General features: G+C 40.1%; 1 protein-coding gene across 2 annotated transcripts; it reads right to left on the reverse strand.

Moving 5' to 3' along the window:
- Positions 1–153: 153 nt before the first annotated feature.
- mphosph8 (M-phase phosphoprotein 8) lies at positions 154–27,971 on the reverse strand. Of its 2 annotated transcripts, XM_080903976.1 has the most exons (14): positions 27,745–27,971; positions 24,671–24,832; positions 23,014–24,030; positions 22,727–22,823; positions 20,685–20,933; positions 20,431–20,553; positions 20,020–20,108; positions 7,842–7,982; positions 7,585–7,671; positions 7,241–7,395; positions 6,877–7,028; positions 5,286–5,410; positions 4,802–4,885; positions 154–3,132 (listed from the first exon to the last, which is right to left on the reverse strand). In XM_080903976.1, exons 1-14 carry the CDS (start codon positions 27,844–27,846, stop codon positions 3,091–3,093), a joined length of 2,625 nt encoding a protein of 874 aa, XP_080760102.1. In that variant the 5' UTR covers positions 27,847–27,971; the 3' UTR covers positions 154–3,090. The 2 variants fall into 2 exon arrangements, with proteins under 2 accessions (XP_080760102.1, XP_080760101.1); XM_080903975.1 differs by lacking the exons at positions 154–3,132; positions 4,802–4,885; positions 5,286–5,410; ... (2 more) ...; positions 7,585–7,671; positions 7,842–7,982 and adding exons at positions 8,019–12,992; positions 15,574–17,800.
- Positions 27,972–27,981: the final 10 nt, after the last annotated feature.

Here is a 27,981-nt window from a genome sequence, read left to right on the forward strand (position 1 = left end):
TATCTGCGCAAACATTCAGAGCCAAATAAAAAAGTCAAAGTCAAAGTGAAGCGACTGTACGGGCAAAGGAAGGTGCCGACAAGGCGGTGAGAAACTGTTATACAGAATCAGGAGACAGTTCTCATCATTAAAAACAAGCTTCCCATTGCTCTGAAACAACTAAAAAAAAACCAACTCTGCGGTTTAATCATTACTGCTGTAGTTTAAAACATCTTTAATGGTCTGAATCCTTCCTTTCATCTGTTATGTGAAAGTAATTTAGCACTCCTGAAACTGACCACAAATGTGTAATACATTAAAGTGAACACTTCTGCTCTAACACTGACTGACTCACAAACAATCATAGTGGTCACAGTCACAGTAATAGCAATACATGTATTTTGTCCTTATGTAACTTAAGTGATGGTGGACTTCACTGAGATGCTTTACACGTCAGAAGCGAGTTTATGGAGGCTGTTTGTTCTTTTACTCCAATTTGCAATAAGTGGAAACCAATCACAATGTGGGAAGCTGGAAAAAAATATATCAAGTAACACAAAACATCAGAATGCATTTCAAACCGTTTAGCTGAAATTGTAAAACAGAAAACCTCAGCGGTGATATCTGAGCTAGATCTGTCTTTGGCTTTTCAGATATTCCAGTTTCACGTCTTCCTTCGTATCGTGCTCGTCTCTGGTATCCGACACCAAAACACCTACTCCATGTACCGATTCCTCACGCTGTACTGAGATAAGAACAGGCTACAGGTGTCTTAAGACAGGGTTTCAGATTTGCTCCCTTTTAATGCCGTAAGGTGAAATGCACTGCATGCATGCGCTGAGCAAAGCGAAAGTAGTCAAATTTGAAATCTTATTACAGAGTGTCAGCTTGCTGTAAGGCTGCGCTTGATTTTTGAAGCATCTGGATGCCTATTAAAAAAATATAGGGAGTCTGAAAGCTGTGACACCACAGGAGCCAGAAGTATGCAGCGCGATTTAAAAAACACTACACCTGACAAGTATATGGTCATAAAGTGACAGAAACACAGAGCAGACCTAAGTTTCTTTAAAACCGCAGATCAAACTGTAGCCAGTGGGATGAGCAGCTGATTGTGAACATCTGTTTTCTGAACTGTTTACCCAGTTCAGGATTGCCGGGAGAACTGGAGCCTATCGCTGCTGTCATAAGGCGAGCGGTTGCCGGTATCTCACACGGCAAAGAGAGAACCAGGCATCTCACATTCACACCTACAGCAAATTTAGAATCACCATTTAACCTAACATGCATATCTCTGGGAAGAGGCCGGAGCAACTGGAGAAAATCCGAGAGACAGGAACGCCCCAGGCGGCTGTCAAACCCACAACCTTCACTAACCGCACCACCAACACCGCGCCACCATGAATGTTAACATGCAACTTAAAGGTAAGTTTCACTACTAAGACGTTACCATGCCAACCCTCTTTTCTTACAAAGCCTGTTACAGTGCAAATACAGCAAATCTCTTTTGTTCTCTCGTAGCTACAACATCACCACTAATGCTTTTTGTACCATTGTTAACTTAGTCCACAAAACTGGTAGTTACCTATAGGAATGAGAGATAATAGCAGTAAGTGGAGTCACCATTACAGTATATGCAATGTGTTGAATTAAAACACAATAAAAAAAAAAAAAAAAAAATGTAAATCTGGATATTTTCTTTACTTTCAGTCACTCAGCTTGAACCACAAAGATCTACAAACTAATGTAAAAAGTGAACATTAAGGCAGCATGGAGACATCCAATCAAACAGCACTGCTGCAATTTAAAGACATATTGCTAGCCTGAGCTGGGTTTGTAGGCAACATCACGCAGCTAGGTGTGTTTATGCAGAAGAATGTCAATAACAGATACTTGGATTTGGTATCCTCCAGTTTGGGCTCCTTTAATATCAGATGATTAAAAACAAAGAAGGTTGCTTGAGGAGACTGAAAGGGAGCAGTAAGTAGGCTCAGCACAGCAGTGATAGAGATGGTAAATATGGGGTTCTTCAATGTACTAGCCGGGCAGTTTGAGACATTTAAGCCCAGAGTGTTTTCCTGTACAAACGAAATAAATTAACTCAAAAAGGAACAAAAACATCAGCGGTCATCACATGACACCTTATAACTGCATATATGTATATAATTATATATAGTCTGTACAGAGCAGGAAATATAAACAGCAACTCTGTGCATGGAAGGCAAAACTCTTCTTCATTCACTAAAAACTCTCTAAGTCACACTTTGAAACAACCTCACACTAGTGTAATGACAAGTGGTAAACAAGACAATGGGCCAGTGGATGGAAAATTTATGGATGCATGTATTGTGTCTGTTCCCCAGAATCCGTGTTTAACCTCACACCGCTCTACTAAAGTGAAATACCAACAAACAACACAGACTTAGCACAAATAAAGAGATGTTAATTATTAAGGGAAGAGAACTGAACAGAAATGTTAATATTATTTAAGGGTAGAGTTAGAACATGAAGAAAAATCCATAAAGAAATGTGTTACCAAAAACAACATGCATGAAAAAGATTTCCATTGGTCCAAGTAAAATGCTAAAAACATGAAACCCCCCCCTAAATAAACAGTGATTGAAAATCCCCTCTTCATATTCTTCAAATTCACCAGAATAGACACAATCAACACACATGTCTAACAGATCCACCCCAACAGAAGGTGGAACTTGGAGAAAGGCACGACACAGGTTGACGTCCGTCTTCAAAGCTCCTCCGGTAACAGTTTCTGATCGCCGATAACTGCGTAGTGATGGCACCTCCCACAAAGGACGGACTGCTCAAAGGTTACGCAAGTCTCTGTAAGATCCTCACATTTATGCTGCATATGTTGGCCCTCACCGCGCTCGGGCCTGGTCTGGAGTCAGATCTCATCGCTGAACTTCAGTTGTCAAGAATGTGCACTTCCATCTCGGGAAGCCAGCTTTAAATTTCACCTCACAACAACAACTTTTTTTTTCCTTCTCAGAGGGTAACGTGCTTGGTAAAGTATCTCAGCTGCTGCTCAGAATCTGCATGTGGAATGATGTGTTGTCCAAGCTTGGTATGACATTAACATCATCAGAGAGCGCGTCACTGCAGCTGCACTCTGTACGCGCAGATGAGGAGCTTGACCTGAGGAGAGAAGATCAGACGGAAACGCTGCTGAGATGCTTCGACTTTTGGATCCTCTCTACTTATCAAAAGAAATTCAGCTTTATGATTGGATGACTAACAATTCAAACTGTTTCCTGTTTTCTGCTGCAAAATGTTTTACTTTTTTTGACTCGAACAAATACAAAAAGTAAAGCTGATGATTTGAGTTATTAACATGAAAACCAGCAGTGAGGATATCCTATTGAAAAATACTGTGTGCGTTTCCAAAGTCTGATATTACTTTTTCGCCCCAAAACTACTAAAACACATCAAAAGCAACTGCAAGGTTACAGTGACGCGTTTCTCCACTGACAGTGAGGGCACAGGAAGATAAAACAGTAAGGAAACAGTCCCTAACAATGGCATGCAGCCTTAGATTGTGCCTGTTTTCATTCATGAAGCTCTTACATCTTTTATAACTTTGTTGAGCGTGGAGAGAAACTCCTTCCTATGAAGGTAGTCGAGGCTATGTCAGCATTTCTACACTCTCTGCTATGGGGAGGAATATCATTGTCATTTCAAAGGGAAGGACTGGCAGTTGGGGTTAATAAGGGAGCCACATTATCAAGAGCTCATGAGCAGATACTATTGCACTAATTAACCAAGTCATCGATATTGAAAATGTAGGTGCTGATACAGGAAAAAAAACAGAGAAGAGATCTGAAAACCTGGCTGCACATTAAAGATAGCTGTCTGTGTAGTTTGCTTCGGAGAAGAAAGCCGTGCCTGTAAAACTGTGTCAAAAATGACACATTGGCGGTTAGACACTAGGACAGAGGGCTGTGTGGGGGGTCTATACATAAACCAGGAGTAAAAATAGGTTGGGCCTGTGGTTAGGTGTGTTATATTAGACTAAAAGATTTTCCAACGTTAAGAAATTCTGTAGCAGATATGATAGATCATCAATATGGAAGTCAACAATAGCTGAGGACAGACTGAAGAAAACAATGAAATGAACTGAGAGTAACAACTACAAATGAAACCCAGAGCATCCAGTTCATTTATTAACTTACTTATAATGAAACTATATATCGATGACCCACTTTAAAAATGTATACATGTTCTGGGGACAAACTGGGTTTGGATTGAATGCCAGTGAGAGTAGCACACAGACAGGCCCAGGTATCATCTTTGAGGATGAAGTGTCTTCTGTCATGACTGAAAAAGACAAACCCACTCAGCTGCATGCAGTGTCTTTTTAAAAACGGTAAAATCGGAGCGTGAGAGCAAACGTTACAGGATTCTGGATGCTTGACAAGATCAACTCTGACACAAACATAGAAGCTTTGTTATTTGTGGTAGCTGGCTAAACTTAGATTGATGTTGCAGCCAAAAACCAAAGATTGCATTGAAAGGTTTCTGTAAAAAAACAAAAAAACAACTTTGTATATTTCTTTGGGTTGCCTTTAAGATAATGGACATGCCTAGTTCTACACGTAAATCATTAATAATGACCATTTGTGGTATTATTTATTCTTCTTTTAAATCATGAAAAATAAAATCGCATTCCTCAGTTTCAAAAACATTTAGTCAGATTTCCCAATGGGCTGGTTAGAAGCAGTGACCTTTGTATGCCTGATTAAGATGTTTCATATGTTTGTGTCTCACTGTGTGTGTGTGTGTGTGTGTGTGTGTGTGTGTGTGTCACCTTGGCTGCTGGCGCCTCTGCAAGGCGAATGAAGAGCTTGTTGACGCCTGGATTCGGGCTGAAAGAGTAGATGAAGTGACTATCCTGAAACGTTGAAGGCAAAAAGTAGAAAAAAATAAGCAAAAATTAGCACTGTGGCCTAAATTTAAACGATTTAATGAGGTGAAGTACATTGAATCCACACAGTGACATTAAACATGGCTGCATGGTCTCCTGTGAACTGCTTGTTCATTTGCTCAAAGCAGCAATAGTGAAAAACACTGTAAAGAGAGAGAGTGAGGGTAAACAATAGACAAACGACCACTCTGAATGATATCAAAGGAGGATTTAATATAATAAAATTCCGATGGATTAAAATCGTTTTTCAGTTTTATTTTTGTCGATTTGTTTTATAGTTTATCAAATTTCTCAATTTTATCTTTCATTAATCACTTGGCACATTTTGTTTTTAACCAACTGTTGTGTAATCATCATTTCAACCAACCAGGAAAATGGGCAGCTGGAACTTATCGTTGAGCACCACGGCGTGCACACTGCAAGGTCCGCATAGCCTGGCTGTGATCTCATTCAGGAAGTTGGCGTGGAAGATGAAGAGGAGGATACCTGAACCTGGAAGTAGGAGGGATGATAAAACTTCACAGAAAGGTTCGATTGGAATAGAAATTTATAGCCAACACATTAGTGGGATAACGTTCTAATGACGTTGACATTTGAAGCCATTTTTGCACATCAACTCTGGAAAACGTCGGGGTAATGTTCGGACCGTTCTCATACGAAGGCCCGGACACAAGTGATGTGCAGGAGGTACGATGTTTAGCCTTTGACCATGACCTCAAATGATTTCATTCTGCACTATAACCAGTGCTTGTCACACAGCAACACAATCCATCATTACACTTTGTACTAGCCAAATAGCAGGTTCAGTTTACAGTTTAAGGTGAGACAGTGCAGCTAAAAACTGCACACACTGGTCAATTTTGGGAGTTTGGGCTAATTTGCTTCCATAACAAGTCTTCTTACAGACTAATGGAAAGAAAATGTTCCAAATATGAATTTACATCTTTATTTCATAATACCTCATAATGTCTGCTGGACTGCATTGTATGGTCTATGCCAGGGGTGGGAAACTCCAGGCCTCAAGAGCCAGTGTCGTGCAGGGTTTAGATCTCACCCTGGGTCACCACACCTGAATCAAATGATTAGTTCGTTACCAGGCCTCTGGAGAACTTCAAAAAAATGTTGAGGAGGTAATTTAGCCATTTAAATCAGCTGTGTTGGATCAAGGACACATCTAAAACCTGCAGGAAACTGGCCCTTGAGGCCCGAAGTTCCCCAACTCCTGGTCAATTTACTTTTGCCTTCATGTAATATGAACTGTGGAAGTTTCACTTTAAAGATTGAAAGAGACATACAAATCTGAGTAATCTTTTTATCTTGACAACACCTATTTAGATATGTATGTTCATTGGTAGCATCTGCTCAAGTACCTATTAATCTAAGCTGTTGCAGGTGTAAAACTGTCCTGTCCGCAGTTCCCTCATCTTTGGATATTTTCTTGTGTTTTGTAGCTAAAATTGAGCGTTTGTAAATTACCTTTTCAAATAAATATGTATAAAACATCACAGTTCAAAGGCAGTTTTATTTTCTCTCGGGATGTCATTTACAAAACATTTTATTAATGTCAACAGCCTAAAGGTTTTTAGCTTTTAGATTTATGTTCTTGGAAAGACTTCAAATCAGCAAAATGTTTAAAACAAATCACCTCAATGGTATATTAAAACGTACATAATATGAATCAATTAAGAATTCTAATGTAAGTAGCGTTCATCCTTTTCATCAGTACTCAGTATCTGATGTCTGCAGTGTTATCCTCCTTTTATGCAGTCTGTAAAAAATGTATCAGTAGCACAAAGCTACTAAAAGAGTAGCATCCTTGCCAAGCGTGGCCAGACATGATAAAAACAAAATTCATGAATCTGTCTGGCAACAGAAAAACAGCAAATACACCACCTCTCGAGTGAGGTGGTGTTTTTGCATATCAGGTAATGTAAAAATATGTAAAAATTTGGGGTTACCCTCTGGTTGAGGCTGTGACTTGAAGGTAAAATCCATAGAGAAGTCTGGACCCTCACAAAGCCTGTGGCAGGCCAGAGGGAAGACGGGCTCCAACAGCACCAGACGAGACTCAAAGTATGCTCGGATGGTGTCCTCCGCCACACTGGACAGCCTGCAACATAAATTAGTTCTGTGTAACCAAATATATTTGGTAGTAAAACTGGTTTTACCACTACAGTGCAGGACAAAATTTACTGACATTCCTTTTAAGGATAGAAACCAAAGTAAATGTTTGTCTCTTTAAATATTAATTCACACTATGCTGTCTCCAAAAACATCACCAAACTGATGAAACTATGATGTGATGATGTGGTTAGCACTCACATGCTGATGTGGTCCTTGATGAAGTCACACACCGTCAGGTTTTTGCTTTGCTGGGCGAAGTACATAGCTGTGTTCTGGTGTTTGGACAGGATGTTGCAGTCAGCTCCATACTCCAGCAGGAGGCGCACAACATCAGCGTTCCCTCTTTTGCATGCCTAAAAGGAAGGACGTAATGAACTTCTCTAAAGAAACCTCATACTGGTACACCACAGGTAAGGACTATAAAGTAAATATATAATTTCTGACTGATCTGCTATGAAACAGCACCATTTGTAATCTGCATGCAAACTGTAATTTTGCACTAATTAAAACCAAAGTGACCGTTAGTGTTTGTCTAGTGTTACCTTCATCAGCGCCGTCTCTCCACTCAGCGTCTGAGCATTTACATAAGCCCCGGCCTCCAGTAGGATTGCAACAGTTGTCAAACAATTCTGGGATGACACAAACGGGAATCAAGTGTTTACAAGATAAAACAAAAGAGGCAGATGCCTTTATTTCAGAGTCTTTGACTGGTTTGGCTTTCACTGAGAATTTGAATTAAAATTGTATGCACAGTATAGTTAAAGGCTGCAGGATTAACTTACATAAAAGATAGAGTTACCTTTTCAGCAGCATGCATCAGGGCTGTAGTGCCGTTCTTCTGTCGTTTATTCACTCTCACCCCCTTTTTAATCAGTAACCTGAGGATGTCATCCTGCCCCCCTATTGCTGCCAGCATGGTGAGGGTCATACAACTGCCATCCTGCACACAAACAGATAGACACAGAACTAAAACAAAGGCTGTAAAACAATAAGCTTTTTACAGACCTGCAGTGGAGTCCATTGCACTGTATAGAAATGCCTAAAAAGTGAATTACCATGTGCAGTTTTCTGGGCATGATTTGTACACAACACTGTGAAGAGAAGCTCCTTGTACAATGCCCCATTTGCAAACACAATGAAATCATTATTCGTATAATAATAAAGTTATGGTGATATCCCTGCTAAATACTTACCAATCCCAATTTAGATACTAACCAGTGCAGCCAGTCAATATAGTTTTAGTTAGATATTTACCATACACCACAAACTGTATATAACACCGGCTTGTTTTCTTAATCTGAAAACAAAACCTAACACAGTTGTATCTTAAACCTGCATTCTTTTTGATGACTAACGCGACCACCTTAAACAATGGATGACGTTACAGTGGTCATGTCTATCTTGCTGTCTTGAGAAGTACCATAGATATGATTGTTTACAATTTTACTTACAGAAGACTAACTGCTCAACAGGCAGCTTTTGAAGATGATTAATAACCTGCTTATCAGTTTGCAAGTTTAATATCAATACCTCCTTGTGCAAAACTGAAGCTAATATAGTATTACGTTGTGATATATTTACTTGAACATCTTCACAAAAATATGGGTTAGAAATAGATTTTTTTTTTTTAATGTACTTATATAGTCTCAATATTAAAAAACTAAACAATAAAAAAAAATACTACATTTACATATCTGCATGACAACAATAATAATCAATATTTACTATAAAAAATGTATTTAGAAAACACTTAATACAGCCTGTTTACCAAAGTAGCCTTGAGATTCTAGGAATACGTCGACTTGTCATCGCACTGCTTTGGGCGATGAAATGTTTTGCATTTTTATACCATTACTTTTGCACAGAGTATAGATTCTTTTGACCCATATCTGGGTTCGTCTGCTGCTACAACCACACACATCTACAACGACCTAAAGTCAGGCACTGAAATGTGTACAAGTGTAACTGGCTTGTGAGGCTTACTTGTTCTGACAATTTTCTTTTTGGTAATTTTATCATCAAATCAGCATTTTATTACGTGGTTTATGACAAATGCATGCACCTTGAGATTTCCTGGAGTTTCAGCTATTTTAATGCTGTTTAGCAATAGTTACTTTGCTGACATATCGATTTCAGATATTGAACATGTGTAACATGTTTGCACGGCCACTTTAAACATCAAAATATGTGACCAAGTATAATTTTACTGTTAGCATGAGTATAAAATAGTCAGGTTTATCAAATCAATACAGCTGCAAACCTTCACCCAACAAACGGGAAATCAAGGGAAATCATTTAACACTTGTCACCAGTTTAAAAATTTTAAGCCAAGAAGCATTTTATTGTACAAGCAGATTTTTGATATGAAGTATTAACTGAAGGCAACATGAAGACTAATACATAAAGTGCTTATACAACAGCAATAAAAACAATGTAACTTCTACGCAGGGAAAAACATTAGTTTTGCAACATTAAACAACAATGGTAGTGCCTGAACAATCATTTGTATCATTACCATCAATACCATTCACAGATTCATCTTCCAAATACAGCTGTATATGTAACTACTGGTATACACTGTAACACAGATGTACCCTTTTTAACAAGGCGGCAACAACACAGGAAAGACGTGATGAAAATCACATGGCAATGTGCTATCTAACCTGGCTGTGTAATCTATTGCAGTCAGTCTTATGTGTGTCCAACACTAATAGCTTTGGTATGAAAGGGCGAACACTGGTTTCTTAAAAACAGGTTCACTACAGCTACTATTGATCTTAACAGAAAAGCTTTTAAATGTGAATGAAAGCAGCAATGCTGTCCAGTCAAATCAAATCAAATCAAATCACTTTTTATTGTCACATCACATGTGCAGGCACACTGGCACAGCACATGCGAGTGAAATTCTTGTGTGCGAGCCCCACAAGCAACAGAGATGTGCAAACACAACAACACAAACGAGCAAAATACAAGAATGGCCAACCTTTGAATATTTACTGGTAAAAATGACTCAAGATTACATTTTCTTTGCAAATGTCCTGACTATGGCATCTACAAAGTTGACTGACCTAAATAACAGATCATCAACACCACAACTCTTGTTGAATGTCCAGTCTGAAAGAAGCAACACACTGAACGTGAGGAAGTGCTTCACTCATTTTTTAACTAAAATGTGATCACTTTGTTTAGTCAGTCTCCAAACCTGTATCCATCACTCTGGGCTGAACTAACCAAGCCACAAATTCCTCCTTAAAATGAAATGCGAAATATACTTAGAAACCGTAAACAGAAACGAACATCCTCATCCTCTGTCTAATGTCTGCTAGACAATTATGCATACAGTATATTGCCAAAAGTATTCAGTTACCCATCCAAATATTCCAAATCACTTCCACGGCCACAGGTGTGCAAAAACGAGCACCTAGGCATGCTGCTTCTGCAGGTATTATGACAAAGTGGAAGCCAGTGGGAACGACAGCAACCCAGCCATAAGGCAATTTGTTCTTGGCAACTGGATATTAATGTTATAAACATCTAGAAAATAAAAACATACTATAAAGTAATGTAAATGAGTCAAATGTAGTGTATTTTAACTAAAATTAGAGTACACTAAATACAATTAAATGCTAAAATGCTATACACAGTCACTGTATGGGTATACAAAAATACAACACACCTTTTAGGCAGATTGTTAAAGATAAAGATAACAAAGTATAATAATAGATAAGTATTAAGTGGATCTTTAAAGAAAGAAAGTGCTTTTGATATTTCAGCTATAGATACACACAGCTCCTAATTCTCTATTATCAGCAAGGAAGGTATATTATTACTGCTGCAAGCTATCTACAATATATGCTACTGGCTAAAGCAGGAATATAGTACACCTGGGCTTGTTTGGGTAAACGGCAAAGTAAATCTATCACGCTGGACGGTTTCACTGCAAAGGTTGCTGGTAGGCTTTTGATTTCTAATCACCAAAACACATTAAAAAATGCTACTAAAATTGATACAGGCAGTAAGACGGATGCATAAAGTACATGTCAAAGACAAGTAAAAATCCCCCTGTAAATGCCCAGAGGCCATCTTTGCTCTAAAATGGGCTGCCCTGTCCACAGTGGAGGTGGGATTTCCAAACAACTCTTGGTGTTATCATTTTTACAACTACAGTGTGGGAAAGCATATTTGGGTGGCACTACTTGTCACCCAAAAATGATTTCACTAGTGAAACATTACAGGCAAAAATGAGGTTCAAGTCTGCTAAACGATCACAAAACTCAATTAGAATATTTCCTAGAGACAACCTGACAGTGTTAGATAGTATATGCATTCTAAGCTTATTTTCTTGTAAGCCAAAGCTACAGTACAAACATCCCTAATTCCACCCATTTAGTGTATATTTGTGCAATTGATTGCTTAATTTATACTTGAACGTGATCCGGGATACTCTGGGGTCTTTAATTTGAAGAATAAAAGGGCTGCCTATAAATGTCTTGTGGCTACGATGGTATGTTACACTAATTTCCATCAGTTTCATTTTTATACCTTATACAAATTGAGGTAAAGTGATGTCCCTCTCACATCTAAGACCTTGCTGATAACGTGTGGTTATACTGCATGTCAAATAACGTTTACAGGGACAGATAAACAGGACCATCCCACTCAGAGTTTGAATTATGAGTCTCTGGATCTTGTCCTCCACTTTGTTTGGATGCAACAGTATGACCTCTTCTTTTGAGTGACTGAATAGAATTATGTACAAAATATTTGACCTCCCTCCATGTTCTGCTGCTTAAGGCAGGTTCAGCAGCTAAACACGCATCGCAGTCCTTTTTGCCCGGCACTTTTACCAGCTTAGAGAAGTCTCCAAGCTGTCGCCTCACTGCTGCCTGTTCTTCCTCACTCCACAACCTTTTGTTTCTTTTTTGAGGCTTGACAGCTGGATTGATTTGTTTTCCTGCAGAAGACATAGGCGCATTTTCAGATACCACCGGACTTCTGTCAGAAAGACTGGGTCCGTGGATTGTTGGGACAACCTGTGCAGCTGCAGGGCCCCTCGATGGGCTTAAGGGGTAAGGTGGTGAACTTGAATGGTTTAGAGGTGTAAACGAAGACATAATAGGCCTACTTCCATCATTAAGTGTTGAGAATGGATTGACCATTGGAGAACTTACAGTATTTAACTGTGTGAATGTAGGAACCATTGAGGTACTTGGAGTATTAAGGGAGGTAAACGAAGGAATCATTTGTGACGTTGTAGTGTCCTGTGGTACATACACAGACGGAGGTGGCATGTTTGTAGCATTCTGTGTATATGAAGGAGACAATGGCATAATTCTGCTGTTTTCTGAAGTGTATGGAGGAGGCATTAGGGCATTTGTAGTGTTGTGTGGAGTAAATGTAGGAACAACTTGCGTATCAGTAGCATTCAATGGTGTGAAAGTAGAAATCAATGGTTGACTTGTATGGACCATATCTGTACTAGATGAGCACAAGGATGCGTAACTTGAAGTAATCTCTTGGCAGAATGGTGATGCATCTCCCAAGTTGGTTGCTGGTGGCGGCGGCGGCATTGTCATGCAACAATTTGAACTTTCTCTCAAGTTATCTGGGTCGACTGTTGTCATAGTACACACAGTGCTTGTGTCTTCCAAAGTTGTCTTTGTGGTTTGGACTCCAGCTTTTGATCTCTTTGGATTCAAAACATTAAGGTTCCCCTCAGACTTCTGTATGTTATTTCTCCTACGCATTGTCTGTAGTGTGTTGTGTACATAGTTTTTAACGTCTGTCCAAGATCTTCCTCCGAGATCTGGCTCAGCAGCTATGCAAGCATTGCACTCCTTTTTGCCCGGAACCTTCATCCTTGTGATAAATTCACTCAAGTAACGTTTCACTGCAGCCTGCTCATTCTCACTCCAAGGTCTTCTTTTTAAAGCAGGCTTCTGTGCAGTTCCTAAAATGACAAATATTGAGAATCACTGCTACGCAAGAGATAAAATCTTTATCCAATTTAGAATGCAGTTTTAATTTTTTTGTTTTTGCTTTATTGAACCTGGTAAATTTTCTGATCAAGACCTTGTAATAGAGTACAGGGTGGGCCATTTATATGGATACACCGTAATAACATGGGAATGGTTGCTGATATTAAAGTCTTGTTTGTGGCACATTAGTATATGTGAGGGTGCAAACTCCTCAAGATGGGTGGTGACCATGGTGGCCATTTAGAAGTCGGCCATCTTGGATACAACTTTTGTTTTTTCAATAGGAAGAGGGCCATGTGACACATCAAACTTATTGGTAATGTCACAAGAAAAACAATGGTGTGCTTGGTTTCAACGTAACTTTATTCTTTCATGAGTTGTTTACAAGTTTCTCTTTGTTCACAGCCATTGACATGTCGAAGAGGTTAACACGTGAGGAGCGGATCGAAACTGTGTTGATATCTGGTGAACGCAGTAACCGGGTCATTGCAGCAGATTTCAATGCAAGACACCCTACGAGACCACCCATCTTCCATGCTACAGTTAGCAAACTGCTTGCTAAGTTTCGTGAATGGTGAAGTTAACAAACAAAACCACCGCTATTGGTCTGACACTAACCCACAGTGGATGGATCCCTCCAAGACTGTTGGAACAACAAAAGAGATGGTTTGGTGTGGTATATGGGGTACAACGATAGTGGGTCCATTCTTCATCAATGGAAACCTCAAGGCCACTGGATATTTGAAATTGCTACATGTGTTTCCCTCTTTATGCACTGAAGCTGGCACGTTCCCTGAGTTCTTCCAGCAAGATGGTGCACCACCACATTATGGGTGCCAGGTCCGAGCATTCCTAGATGAACAGTTTCCTGGAAAGGGGATTGGTCGTCGTGGGCCAGTTGAATGGCCCCCAAGGTCTCCCGATCTGACCCCCTTAGACTTTTATCTTTGGGGTCATCTGAAGGCAATTGTCTATGGTGTGAAGATACGAGATGTGCAGCACCTGAAACTACAGATACTGGATGCCTGTGCTGGCATTTCTCCTGCGGTGTTGCTATCAGTGTGTGAAGAGTGGGAGAAGAGGGTTGCAATGACAATCCAACACAATGGGCAGCACATTGAACACATTTTATAAGTGGTCAGAAACTTGTAAATAACTCATGAAAGAATAAAGTTACGTATAAACCAAGCACACCATTGTTTTTCTTGTGACATTACCAACAAGTTTGATGTGTCACATGTAGGGATGGGTACCGGTGTCCGGTGCCATGATGGCACCGGTTCTGACATAAACGGTAGTAACCAGACCGAAAAGCAGCGCACATTTCGGTGCTTTATTTCGGTGCTTTTTTTTCCTGAGCTGTGATACACTTCTAGCCAATCATTTTACGTTTCCCAGGATAGTAGGCGGGGCCAGGTACGTACGTTCAGTTAGAGCAGAGCTACAGATTAAAAATGTCCAAGGCGAAGCGGTCAAAAGTCTGGCTGTACTTCACAGCAAAATATGCAAACTCAGCAGCCTGCAACAAGTGCTTTAAGCTGATACTGTGATACTGTCAAAGGAGGTAGCACCTCAAATCCGATGAAACACCTGGCGACGCATAGCGTTTTTTTTAAAAGCCGAGAAATGCGCCGTATTTGATAGCTTGCTGTGAGACCTCACACTGTGCACGTTGGGTGGGTTGCCAGTTATCGGACCCGGAGCAACAGCCCCCAAAAACCCGAAGAATAGAGTCCTGGCCCCTAGCCCTACCAGTGTAGCAGAAATGATGAGGATGATGATGCAGCAGCAGCCGTTCTTCTCTGCGTGAGTAGCTTAATGTTGTTCGAGTGTAATTTACGTTGAGTAGGCTAACCACGTTATTACATTAATGCATGTAAGGTGAACTAGCAAACATCATCATAGCTACATGCGGCTGCCCTCTTGTTTGATGGCAGATACTCCCTTCACCCTGGACAAAAAGGCTAAAATGACCAAAGAAAAAGTGGGAAACAGCTGAACATGAGAGGTTTTTGGACAAAGTTTGTGTTTTTTTTCCATTGTTTAAGCACTGCTTCCAGCCAAGAGTGATACCATATATGCCCCATAGCTGCAGAAAAGGCTAACATTGTTATCTTTTTACAAAAAAACAAACAAACAGCTGAACATGAGAGGTTTTTGGACCAATTTTGTGTTCTCCATTCTTTAAGCACCGGTTCGAGCACCGTTTAAGCACCGGCACCGTTTCAAAAGTACCGATTTGGCACCGGTATCGGATAAAACCTAAACGATACCCATCCCTAGTCACATGGCCCTCTTCCTATTGAAAAAACAAAAGTTGTATCCAAGATGGCCGACTTCTAAATGGCCACCATGGTCACCACCCATCTTGAGGAGTTTGCCCCCTCACATATACTAATGTGCCACAAACAGGACTTTAATATCACCAACCATTCCCATGTTATTACGGTGTATCCATATAAATGGCCCACCCTGTACAAAGGTCAAGAACAAAGTAAATTGACTCAGAGAGCAGCTATCAGCTATATTTTGATAGAACAAAAAGGTACTTACCATCTTTTGCACTGCTGTCTGGAAGTGATGGCAGCGTTCGATCCATCTTGAGCAGCTGTTTGCTCACTTCTTCTAGCTGGGATGCGTTTTTTAAGAGTCTGTAACACTCCTGGCTGCTCTTTCCCAACAAGTTGGCCACTTGATCCAGTTCATATTCATTAAGGCTCATTAACTGCCAGGAGCTGGCAATTTGCTCTCTTAATGACGAGGAAAGAAGTGCTTCTGGGTTTTTAACTCCACATTCCATTGCAACCCGTCGGAAACAATCCAACGCTCGGATGAAGGATGGACCTTCAGTCCGTGCAAAAAGGTATGGGTTTGTTTTTGACACACCCGCTCGTTCTCTATTTTCAACAAGCAAGTCAATAGACAAAACCATGCGTTCTGTTAAAAGAACCAGCATGTTCCTTCCATACTGACCTTCTAATTCCAACCTGGTCAAAGCGGAACCAAGTTCTAGCTCCAATTTTGTGCTTTTCCTTATTTGATCTGCAGAGGGCACAAATATTCCTTTGCTCTTTCTCTGAATGTAAGTTTGCAAAAGCAGTCTACCAATATTTCCTACCCTTCCTCTGTTGAACAGACAGACATCAGCTAAAGTTGCTTCACTGAGCTTTTTCCACGTTGACAAACTAGGACTTTCTTTCAGCTCCTTTCTTGTTTCGTCTCCTTCCTCTGTGATAAACCTGTGAAGTTTCATCAAGTCTTCTGTCACAGTTGATTTGTCCACTTCCACTTTTTTGACTTCTTGCTTTAGAGAGGAGGCAAGTGTTTTGCGAGAAAAACACTCATTCCATTTTGTATCAAGAAGTTGTATGAATTTTTTCACTTCGCTTTCTGATTCACTGTCCTCCGTCATGCGACTCTCACCAAACGCAATTTCTGCAGCTCGTTTCAAAGAGTATCCAATCTTCGTGACAAGGGAAATGCTTTTAAACTTACTGGAACTGGGGTCAAATCCACTAATCCTTTTGACCCCTTGAACAGCTAATTCAAATCGGGATGGCAGACATATTTCATGCAAGTACTTTACACTCCTGTCCAGCTCATTTACGGCAAGCACAAATCTACCCAGTTCCCTCATTTTTTGTGCAATGTAAGCAAACTGAGACTTGTCATGCTCATATTTAACAGACAATGCATTGCCATATTTACAAATAAGCGGGTCGTTTCTGATATGCCTCGAGATGTCATCTTGATGCATGATGTGGATGATTTCCTCACAGCCTCCAGTTAAGAACTCTGACATTGGAAGCAGCCGGGAGGCAGCACTGTGACCTCTCGTTCTTTTTGTTTTCTCAGTAGATTTATCGTCTCCTTTTCTAGCTTTACATGACCTTTCGTGTCTCCATAAATCAGTTTTGCGATAAAATGCAAAACAATGTTGACAAGGTAAGAAGTCACGAACTGATATGCTGGGTTTCTTGACCTGTTTCTTGGTCACAATTTCCCCCTCGCCACTTTTAAGAACTTGGCAATTATGTTCATAATCTCCTCTATTGCGAATTTGATCAAGCAATGTCTGTCTGACTTTGGAGCCTTTTGGAAAGTGTATTGCATGGGCAACATCCGTTTCCTCCGCATGTTTCCTTTCCAAATGCTTTGCAAGTTGAGTGAAAGCCATTTTGCAGTATAAACAGAAGTGTTTCTTGCATGACTCTTTCTTCTCTTCATCCAATACGCAAGGTGTCATTTGATGCAATTTCTTACAAGTCCTTAGACTTGATCTTGTTGGTTCTCTCTTTTCCACAGTTTTTGTGCAGCGCCGTAATCTTTTAACCATTTCTTTCGTACTTGATGCAGATAGAACCATATCTGTAATACCTCCCCCTACATCTCCTGGCTCGTCGCCTGAGTCATTTGTTTGCTTTAGGGGGTTTTGTTTATTTGACAGCACTTGATCCGAATGATCAAAATTCAAACTAATTTTACTTGACAAACCACCCATTGTGTCATCTGACGTCTCGTTGTCTTCTCCATCCTTTTGGTCTTCCTTTCCTCGACTTTTCTGCTTGGTAGGTGAACCGAATGCTGCGTTTTCTGATTCAGTAATATCCTTATCATTTTTTTGATCATCCAAATCTTGTGGGATATTTTCTTTTGCAGTGCCTGCTTCGTTTCTTGCACTTTCAGTGTTAGAAGTCAATCTAAGAGCATCACTCGAACTTCTCTCTTCAATCAAGTTCCTCTCTCCTTCAAATGACTTCTTCTCACCAATAGTACTCGCCTGTAAAAGAACAAGTATATGTAAGACTCAGAGCCAAATCAGATCCCATGAATAATTTTGGTAAATTTGAAACACAGACTCTTGGAAAAAATGTAGAAGGGGATGCTTAAATTTGTTTTTAATTTTGGTAGATAAATGGTTCTGACATTTTTTTAATCATTCATATATTTTTTTTACTCCTGTTTTAGCACATCAGCACCACGGCAATGCCCCCAACCAAGATCCAGGCCCATTCAAACGAGTCAATATGATGGCCCAAGGTTTAGTAACAAAACTCCCTCCTGACACCTCAAGTCTCACGTACAAAAACCACATGTGACCCATTCAAGTATAGTTAATGGCTTTATTGGATCAAGCAGCGTTTCGACATCATAAATATCTAACCAAGTATATGTAGTAATGGGGTGTTTGATGAAATGCTACATGAAGAAAACAGAATGTGCACTGACACTAGACCTACATCCCTGGTTTGGAATAAACAAATAATTAAAGATAAATTTTTGCTGGGCATACCAGTATTTTTACAGAGCTCACTCGTAATATAACACATCATGGCTTCATGTAAAATATGTTAATACCATGTCCAGCCATTCACATAATAACAGTCACTGTGAATTTTGTCATTTATGCTTTCAAATGTTTGATTTAAAAGAAAATGTAATAAACGGTGGCTACAGGTGCATGCTGTGCATATTGTGTTATGGTAATGATGATGATACATATTCTGAAAGCATACATTATGTACCTGATTCAAAGAGTTCATCTTGTCCAAGCGCTTCATGTCTTCAATCACTGGCTTGTTCACTGCAATGTAAAATGATATCACAGTCTCTAAGGTGCACACATTACAATTTACATAGCAATTAATGACTGTTAGGTCTAAGTTAGCACAAATTTAAAGATCCATTTTAGAATTCAAAATAGTGCAGGGTGGTGGTAGATAGGATTGCATGCATCGAGATTTTAACCACATAAAATACAACTTCATTAACAATAACAATAATTTATATACACTTATAATGGCTCTCTGTCCTACTGAGCCTTGAATTAAGATGGTAAATTAAATAAAAATGCTCCTGAACTTGCTGAAAATACCCAGGAATAAGAGTTAATTTAATCACATCCACCTCTGCCATATTCTTTCTACTGTAATACTGTAGTTCAGTCTGAAAGTACATAACATGGCTCTGTAACTCAAAGCTACACAAGTATAATTCAGCTTTAAAACCCTACTAATTACAACAGTGTAGGCTCTGCTATATAAGAAAACTTTTATATTATACTTTATAGTATTACACTAGCATTTCTAACAAGTCATATTTATGTTTAACAGCTTTTGAGACCACATCCTTACCTGGCTTTGTTGCAGAAGGTGCTTGGAGTTCAAGAAAACATCTCAAGGAGTTGGATCATTGGTGGACAGTAAAAAGTAAAGTCTTTGGATGCGCATCTTGAAGAAAAGATTACTTGGAGCACAACACGAAAAACAAAATTGTTCTTCCATCTAAAAGCGACGTATAGTTGTCTCATTAGGATGCTTCAGACGCGTTGGGATAAGCTATTTTTTTTCACGTTTTCTCAACAATATTTTCTTTTACTGCTGATTTACTAAAACATTTGAAATATCGGATACAAACTCATTATTGTAACAGACAGGGAAAATTGTTAGTTTATAAGTAGCAGTTTTATGTCATAATAAACATCTTTTTGATATTTTTGTAAGAAGGGTAAAGACTGCTCAACAAAGCTAATATTAGTTTATATGTTAAACACTGTTTAAAGTGTCAAATATGCTTTTAACGATGGTTATGCCTAATGTTTTCCATTTTCCATTTATTTAAAACAATGGTTCTTCTTTCGTAAAACCAAATGTAATTCTGATGCAATGCTAATTATGCATTTGTAACTGGGGGAACTATAGGGGAAAATATTAATGTCTATAAGTGTCATATGTGACAGACATAGCGTGATAGACCATAGTCACCAACTGAATTCATATATATTTTTAATAACAATGCAATCCCTTCAAAACACACACGCACACACTCACTCTTGGGGCCAACCAAGGTGCAAGCTGTGGAATTCTTTAAAATGTGTTTGTGTCTTAGATTTGAGTGCTCAGAGTCTTGAGATATATAAAAATCAAAAATATATTGAAGTAGGGCAGAAACTAGCGAGGAAATAAAACAGACAGCTGGGTAATGTTTATTAGAACATACCTCTTGGTCCAGATTGTAGTCCTCTTTGGAATTAAGTGCCAGTTTTACAGCCATGTAATCTCCACTTTTTACAGCATCTCGCAACTCATCTGGCAAAAACAGGTGAGGAACAAATGAAGTTTAGAGAAAGTGGACATTTAAAGATCTCACGCTCATTTAATTTTTCTTTCTTTTAAATGCCTATTTATTCAAATCTCATAGATCCTCCTTAAAAATGATGTGACCTACTGTGGACACAGAATTCTTTTTATTACAGTCACGGACATAAAACCGTTTTTCTCCATGTTTTTGGTAAACTGCACTCAGAACGAATAATTTGGATGGTAAACAAGTTGTGGTTTTCTCATGGCTTGTTGCAACTAAAAGCAAAAAGTCTTCGAAATACCAAGATAGTCATCAGGAAACACTCACTTGGTGACAAAGGTGGACCTGACAAGATCTCATCCTCTCCGTTAAGATGTTTCTGGAAATCATCCAGAGTCATCCAGTCCAGATTAAGGTCCATTCCTAGACTCAAAGTGGCCTGGCCCTTGTCTGTAAAACACACAATGCAGAGATCATCAACTGGGATTTCACTCAGAAAATAAATCTAAAATCAATGCATTTGACAAGTGAAGTGTGAATGTCATATTTGGAGGCATTTGTTTAGCCAATCAGAAACATACCAGATTTGTCAGTGCCCTCTGGTGGGTCCTGGGTATCATCACATGCCATAAAGAGTCTAGGCTCACTGTCCTCCCTTTTCTTTCTCCTGTCATCAGAAGGGGTTCTCCGCTCCCAGCTTTGCCGCTGTGGTTCATCTGTCTTATCCCTACGCTCCCGGGTATCATCTCCAGGCTTCGATTTCGCCACAGATTCCTCTTCCCGCTCCTCGGTGTCCAGGCTGAAGCCATAACTCTGAACTGGTCGCGAAACTGACATTGAGGGTGGCAGACAAGATAAAAATACTTTTTGAACAACGTGTCATAAAAATCTAAGACATCAAAAAAAAAACAGCTTGTTCTTTTATTGTTCCTATTAGGAGTAGACCTAATACTCACTTATAACCCTGGCCATATGTTGGAATAGAAGAAAAAAAGGTTTGAAATCTCAGGGAAGCCCATACATGTCAATTTAAAGAATAAAAACGTGCAAACATGGAGAGTGTGCGCGTTTGTGTACACACACTCAAATGCTCTTGTTGCAGTTCCTGGTTTTATGCAAGTTTGCTAACAAAGAACTACAGTCTGTCACGTTTAATTAAAAATACTAATAATGAATGAGCTAAACATAGCTATTTTTAAGCTATTTGTGATTACTCTGATCGTCACCAAGTCCTGAGATTCCTGTCAATCACTGCGACACACATTCCTGACACATTTTGTCTTCTGAATTAGAGCTGGTCAGCAGACGAACTATATAAAATACACAATAATAAATAAAATAATAACTTTTGATTGTTTGACAGATCAAATATTTGACCAACACATCTGATTTTAAAGAAAAGACGTTTCTAATGCTGCACGTTATGCTCCTGACATGCAGCAATCTGTTACATTTACTTTAAATCTTTTTACAATACAAGGAGGTGCTGGATGATACTTTTTAATAACAAAATGCTGCTAATTTAAACCCTTTTTCTATGATAACCATTTATACAGCACAGTTCTTTGTGTTCATTAAAAGGCAAACTACACCCTGGCATAAAACACTCGGGCAGGAAGGGGTTAAAGATGCAAAGACATGTAGACTTTGTTTTCACACACCATAGTCTATTAGAGCTCTAGGTTTACATTTCTGTGATCTGCTCTCATCTGGGGCATGTACTATGAAGCAAGTTTAACATATTCAGGATCTATTTTCCTCATCTGGCTTCACTAACAGAAAGATCAGCAATCCCACTAAGAATTCACTCGAAGATGCTTATCAACTCGATGGGGATTCCCAATATGGCTATAAGCATGTTCACATAAAAGTGAAGCTGCTGGCACCACAGGACCAATGACAAGCATCGAATTAGCCTGCTGATAGCAGAGCGGCTGGTTTTACAAAGGAAGGATAAAAACATAATATTAGAAAATATCAAGAGGTGAGACACAGAATAGAGACTGAAAGCAACACAGCTGCTGTAGATAAATAAGAGGTGTGTTTGAAGGGAGCAGTTTAGTGTTAAAAGCGCTGTTTGAAGGTGCTTTGGTCACAAAGACCTGAAAAGACTGGAGCTACTATATTGATAAAGTTTAGCTTATTTGAAGGCAGGAGAAAAAAAAAGCTAGCAAAAATGCTGACTTTGTAACTTAACAGAGTATCACAGCTGTGGGAGAATCTGACAGATTACAGTTTTTATTCCAGAAAGACAAACGCTTTAGGTGCTCTTACAAAGTTTTAGACTATGATTACTATCCGTGCACTGGGGTCTCAGCGATCTCGCAGGAATGGTGACACCGTTTTCTGGAGAACTGACTGATTGGTATATGGTGGTATTTTATACCCTGGTATAAAAATTAACCATCTATTTGGGTTAAACCCTCACAGGCCTCTGGAAGACAGAGCTGTTATTAGAGTTTTATTGTAGGGCAGTAACCTCCTTGGCCCTTTAAGGTCAATTTTTGGAGACCGTATAGCAACTAGTATTTTTTCCTGTCATGGATAAGGTCCTTTATGCCCAGCGGGATTGGTCTGAAGCCACATTGTGTTAATCTGATTCAAGTTCAAGTTTCATGCATACCATCTGATTGCTTGGGCCTCTCCGTCTTCTCCGGCTCTTGTTTCTGAACAGGAGACTCTTTGGTTGTTTTGGGAATCTTCTCAATTTTTCCCAATACCTAAGTGTTGGGACAAAACACAACAACAACAAACTGTTAACACGCTGCATTTCTTTTTTAGAGGAAAACCTCTGAGCTGCATATCCTGTTTAAAATAGCAAAGAACATCATCTGAAAGATCACGTTGTGTTTTTTGGTTCCATTTATGAAATACTGGATGACAAAGTTAAAATAGAAATAAAGTATACACCTTTGTGGGTTTGCTGCTGCTCTTCTCTGTGGTGGGTTGATTCCTGCGGGGGGCGCGATCCTTGGCCTCGCAGTTTAACAGGAACTTTTCGAAAAGGTTAGTTGAACCTGTGGTGTCCTTCTGTCCCAATATCTCGTCCTTGGTAACTTCCTCCTCCTTACTCTTGGTGACACCAACAGCTGTAACAGAGGACGAGGACGACGAGGACGATGTAGATGGGACTTTGGGTGGTGCAGACGCGCTCTCCTGCCCTTTGCTCTTTGCTTTCTTATGTAGGGTGGAGTTGTCACTGGAGTCTGATTGTAGCGCAGTATCCTCTTTTGCTTTAGAGCTATGACTCTTCAGTTTTTGGAGGCTGCTTTCTTTCTGAGCAGAATCTGTCTTTTTGTTCTTTTTGTCGTGGATAAGGTCCTTTATACCCTGCAGCTTTACTTCCCACTTCCCCTTTTTTTGTCTGGACTTGTCGTCCAAACTGGCTTTTTCCACCGATTTTGTTAAAGTCTCAGTTGATGCGGAATCGTCCATTTGGGACTCTGACGGGCCTTCGCTCACGTCATCTTCCAGCGGAGCAGCGGCCTCGTCTTCAGAGGTTTCGATCTTCCTCTCTTTCTTCCCCTTCTTTTTCCTCCCATCGTCGCCCTTTTCTTTTTTATGCTTCCCTCCCTCTTTTCCTCTTTCCTTCCTGTGTTTCTTGGAGGGAACAGGGTCATCCTCTTCCGATTCAACCACACGTTTTTTTGATTCAGTCTTTCTCTCCTTGGGTGGAGAGCTTGGGGTTGGGGCTCTGCCTTCTTCCTCATCGGTTTCTGGTGCCGGTAGGGGCCTAAACTCTTCTTTCCGCTTGTCCTTCTTCTTTTTCCTTTTTTCCTTAAGATGCGATTCTTCTTCCTCCTCCTCCTCCTCTTCCCGGACTTTCTTCTTCTTTTTCTTCTTGACAGGTGCCTCCGTTGGTCGGTCTTTGTCGCTGTCACTTTCCGAGTCAGCATCAAACACGTCACTCTTTGGAGGCAGAGGTTTCTAAAGAGAGAACGGGAGGGGAAATATCACATTTTGGTAATAGATATTACTTTTTGACCTTCTGACTTAAGGCTCTATAATAGTTTGTCATAAGTAATTAGAGGTCAATAATACTGCCAACAACATTTTGCCCCTTCATTTTCAAAACGATGTCCAGACAGGTGGGAAAATAACATCGATAATAATCTTAATAACAGACAAAATTTGTTTTAAGTTCATCTGTTGTGCATTAGTTCTATAATCAAGAAAGGAAAGATCAGATTACTTATATTAAAAAGGCTTTAAAGCCAAAGTTACAGGCAGTTTGCTTCTGGCTTAGAAACAAAGATGTTTTCTTGCGACATTTAAAAGAATAACTATACCAACACGGGAAACCTCACCCGGCCCGGACACAGAAGACAGATCGATAACTTTAGGTATAGCGTTTATGGCGCTTCATAAACACTATACCTAAACCCAAGAGCGTAACTTTGGGTTCAACATGCGTAAAGCTACATCTGTGCACCAAGACCAACCAAGTCCCACATAGTAGGGGCGTGCAAAAACTTTTATTTGCTGCTTGATGTGTTGGCGGTGGTTACAATGCCTCATTCCCCTGTAAATAATGCCCATGCCTCATTGCTTGAAAGATCAGACTTACCACACATTTCTTGGTTTCTGCCTCTTTCTTGGCCTTAGCTTCAGCCTGTGACTTCTTAAAAGCCAAGAGGACTTCGCGACAGTCTTCCAAATGGGCCTCTGGTTCCCATGTGTCATCGTCAGAGCAGTAGTTCTTCCAGCGAACTCTGTACAGCACTTCACCCTGAGAACAAGAAAGCGAAGATGTAGCGCTTAGCATGACCTGCCCCACTGACCTGACCTGACAGTGAGATCACGAGCCAACAGGATCTATAGAAAACAGAAGACTTCCACATGACAGCTGAGACAAGCAAACACGGCTGACAGGCCCTGTTAGTTAGTTAGTGTTAATTATGGTATTTTGAATGATGCTGTCTGTCTTTAAAGTTCTAATATCAAAAGGTTTACTGAGGAGACACAGGCAAAACATTTAAAGTTGCAGTGAGAACTTGCTGAAAGAAAGTGTGCAAAACAAAAAGTGTAAGAGTTGTAAAAAACTGTTAGTTTCACAGCTGACTTTTGTGTATTAAGAGTGACTGAACGTGAGCAAGAGAGATGCAAAATCCTGTAAAAAGCAGAGGAGAGTGTGAATATTTTCAATCTTTCCAGGGAGATGTTGACAGCGCTGCATCAGACTGTACACATATGAAGTTAAAGCATCTAAAAGGTGCAGAAGCTCCCACTGGGCACTCCGCACTGCTCAGAAGGACCACAGCTTAACTTCCTGTGCATGTGTTTACTTCGCAGGTGGTACAGCCCAGAGACTCCAGAGTTCACAAAGACCAACGGCAAAAAGTGTAAAAAGCAAGGTGTTGAAAATATCTTAGTAGAGATAGTATTACCTCCCATTCTACCTCAACAATCAATGTGCACATCACAGAATTTGATTCACGAGCTCAACTGGTCAGTAGAGCTGGGCGATAGAACGATAACGATATGTATCGCGATATAACTTTTACTCGATAGAGAAATTAAGCTATCGCGATAGACCTCGCCGCTCTCGTCCTCTTAAAAAAAAAAAAAAAAAAAGGTCAGCCAATCTAAATTAAGTAGCGCAGAGCCGAACCAATCACAGCCGCAGCGTCACGTCGCGTGACTTGTTACGTACAGCACAAGTGCCAAGCCGCACGTGTGTTTGTTTGGGAAGCAGCCAGCGGGTAATGGAGCCAGCGCGTAATGGAGGAAATGAGTGTGCCTACTAGAAAAATCAACCGAGCGTGACCGAAGAGAAAACAGATGATGGTTCCAACGCCGGAGAGATTGTCGAACGGAAGAGCCATAGAAGTTCCGTAGTGTGAAGGTATTTCGGCTATTTCAAGTCTGACAAAAAACAGAGTAGCGTGCACTGTAAATTGTGCCGAAAGCAAGTCTGGAAATACAATAAACTGGTGCATGCGTCACACTGTGCGCCACGTTATTGTTTCGGTGAAATGAATTTCTACAATACTGTTAATTCTACTCTCTGCAGTGTTTAAATGCTTACATATACACACAGTTACTGTCCCTCCACACATACGACTCGGTTCTGCTTCTATGCCCCAGCTTTGTTTACTTTTTCCCACCGAGGCTTCTAGACTTCTGATTGGCCAACATTTCTGCACGGTTAGGAATCTAGCGCCACCTGCTGCTTTGGCATGTTCATAGCAGCGTTTTCCTTCATTTCTGCCTTTATGTGTGGACGGGATTATTTTTAAAACGAAAACGGAAAATCTCCGTTTTCAAAAATACCCGTGTACGTGTGGACGTAGCCTCAGTCTCTGACTGGAAGCGCTAATTCGTCATTCGGCTTTTGTCAGACTAAAGTAACTGTTAAAACTGTTTGAAAAGCTAAGCTATACAACAAGGAGAGATTGAGAATTTCCTTTTAGTTCTCAGTTTATTTGATATTGACAAAAGTTAGTCAGTTTTGTCTGTTCTTCTGTAAAACAAACTAAGATTTATTTTTAGAATTAATATTTTGTTTCTAAGTGGAATTGACAATTTAGTCTGTTTCGTTTGTTCTGTTTTGAAACTTAAACGCTTTAGCGGCTGCCTTTTGTGTAGTTTGCAATATTTGCCTTTATTTATCTGAAAAAGTCTCATGTTCCTTAAGTACATCTACCCTGTTGAACTTATTATGGGAAATAAATATTTAAATAAGAACAAGCTGCTGATTATTTCACATTTTACTTGTGAGCAACAACACATTTAAATCTTACAAATATAGTTATTTGGCTTATATCGTGATAGATATCGTTATCGCCTGAAATGAAAAAAACATATCGTGATATGAAAAAATCTCATATCGCCCAGCTCTACTGGTCAGTAATCAAGCCTGTACTGTCTCGCTGCTCTACTATGAATATTGATTTCTCCCTTCTTTTGGTGCTATTCAACCAAATTCATTTATAGCTGTCTTTAAAAAGAGTGCAATTTAACCTTTGTAACGAGACCTGATACTCAAAGGAACCCCCCCCCCCCAAAGTTAATACCACGGACATTACATGTGCTTCACGGCAATCTTAAAAAGAAAAGGTAAAAAGCAAGAAAGATAGCAAATGTAGCTAATGTTAGCTGCTGGGGTCATCTGTGTTTGTGCACGGGTCTAAAGCATGTTTGTCCGCTACTTTATACAGTTAGAAATGCAGCGGTCACAGGGCTCACCCATTATTACCTGGTATAAGTAAATTCAGTGTTAACAAACAGCAAATCCCACCAATCTTCTCACACGCTGCGAGTCCTGCATTATTCGGGGATTTAGCCGATGTAGCCCTGCAGCTAGCAAAATACGATGAAAATATGTGAAAGCCTGCAACGGGTCCGTCCTTGGCCTCAGCAGGGGAGAGCCGAGCGGACATCATGGGACAAGTTGTGCTTGGAAAAGATGCTATATATGGAGGAACAGCGACCCACGACTAAAACCAGAAAACGCATGTAACAAAGTAACACACAAGCAATTTTGTGCATGTAAATGCACCGCAGAAACGCGATTCTGCTAACACAAAGGGTCTTTCCACCGTTGTTGGTGGGCTATGCCTCGTGAAAGTGGACTGAAAGAAATGCCAGCCATGTTTGCAAAGCTAGCCAGGCGGCTGCGTAGCACTTAGCTATTTTTACCTCTTCCACCCGCATGTCAATGATCTTTTCCACTTCGTACACGTCTTCTTCCTCATCTTGTTCGCTGTCCGCGGGCTCTACCTTGTCGGTTTCAGCCGCCATGGCTGTGTGGTAGTGTTGGTTTCCTAAAATCTGCCTGTTTTGGGTTTTGCACTCGAAAAGGCCGCCGTGTTGACAGAGGTAGGACGCTGCCGTACCTAGTGGTACTACAGACTGCACTAGCTCTGCAGCTCTGAG

This window comes from Rhamphochromis sp. 'chilingali' (assembly GCF_963969265.1).
Source record: "Rhamphochromis sp. 'chilingali' genome assembly, chromosome: 14".
NCBI classification, from domain to species: Eukaryota; Metazoa; Chordata; class Actinopteri; order Cichliformes; family Cichlidae; genus Rhamphochromis; species Rhamphochromis sp. 'chilingali'.

What these genes read in the sequence shown, in the direction of transcription:
- mphosph8 (XM_080903975.1), bottom strand. Translation starts at nt 27,846, where the DNA reads ATGGCGGCTGAAACCGACAAGGTAGAGCCCGCGGACAGCGAACAAGAT. An exon ending in AGAGGGCACTGACAAATCTG is followed by an intron (nt 20,554 to 20,684) that starts GTATGTTTCTGA and finishes TGTGTTTTACAG; the next exon opens with ACAAGGGCCAGGCCACTTTG. An exon ending in AGACAGCAGTGCAAAAGATG is followed by an intron (nt 12,993 to 15,573) that starts GTAAGTACCTTT and finishes TTGTCATTTTAG; the next exon opens with GAACTGCACAGAAGCCTGCT.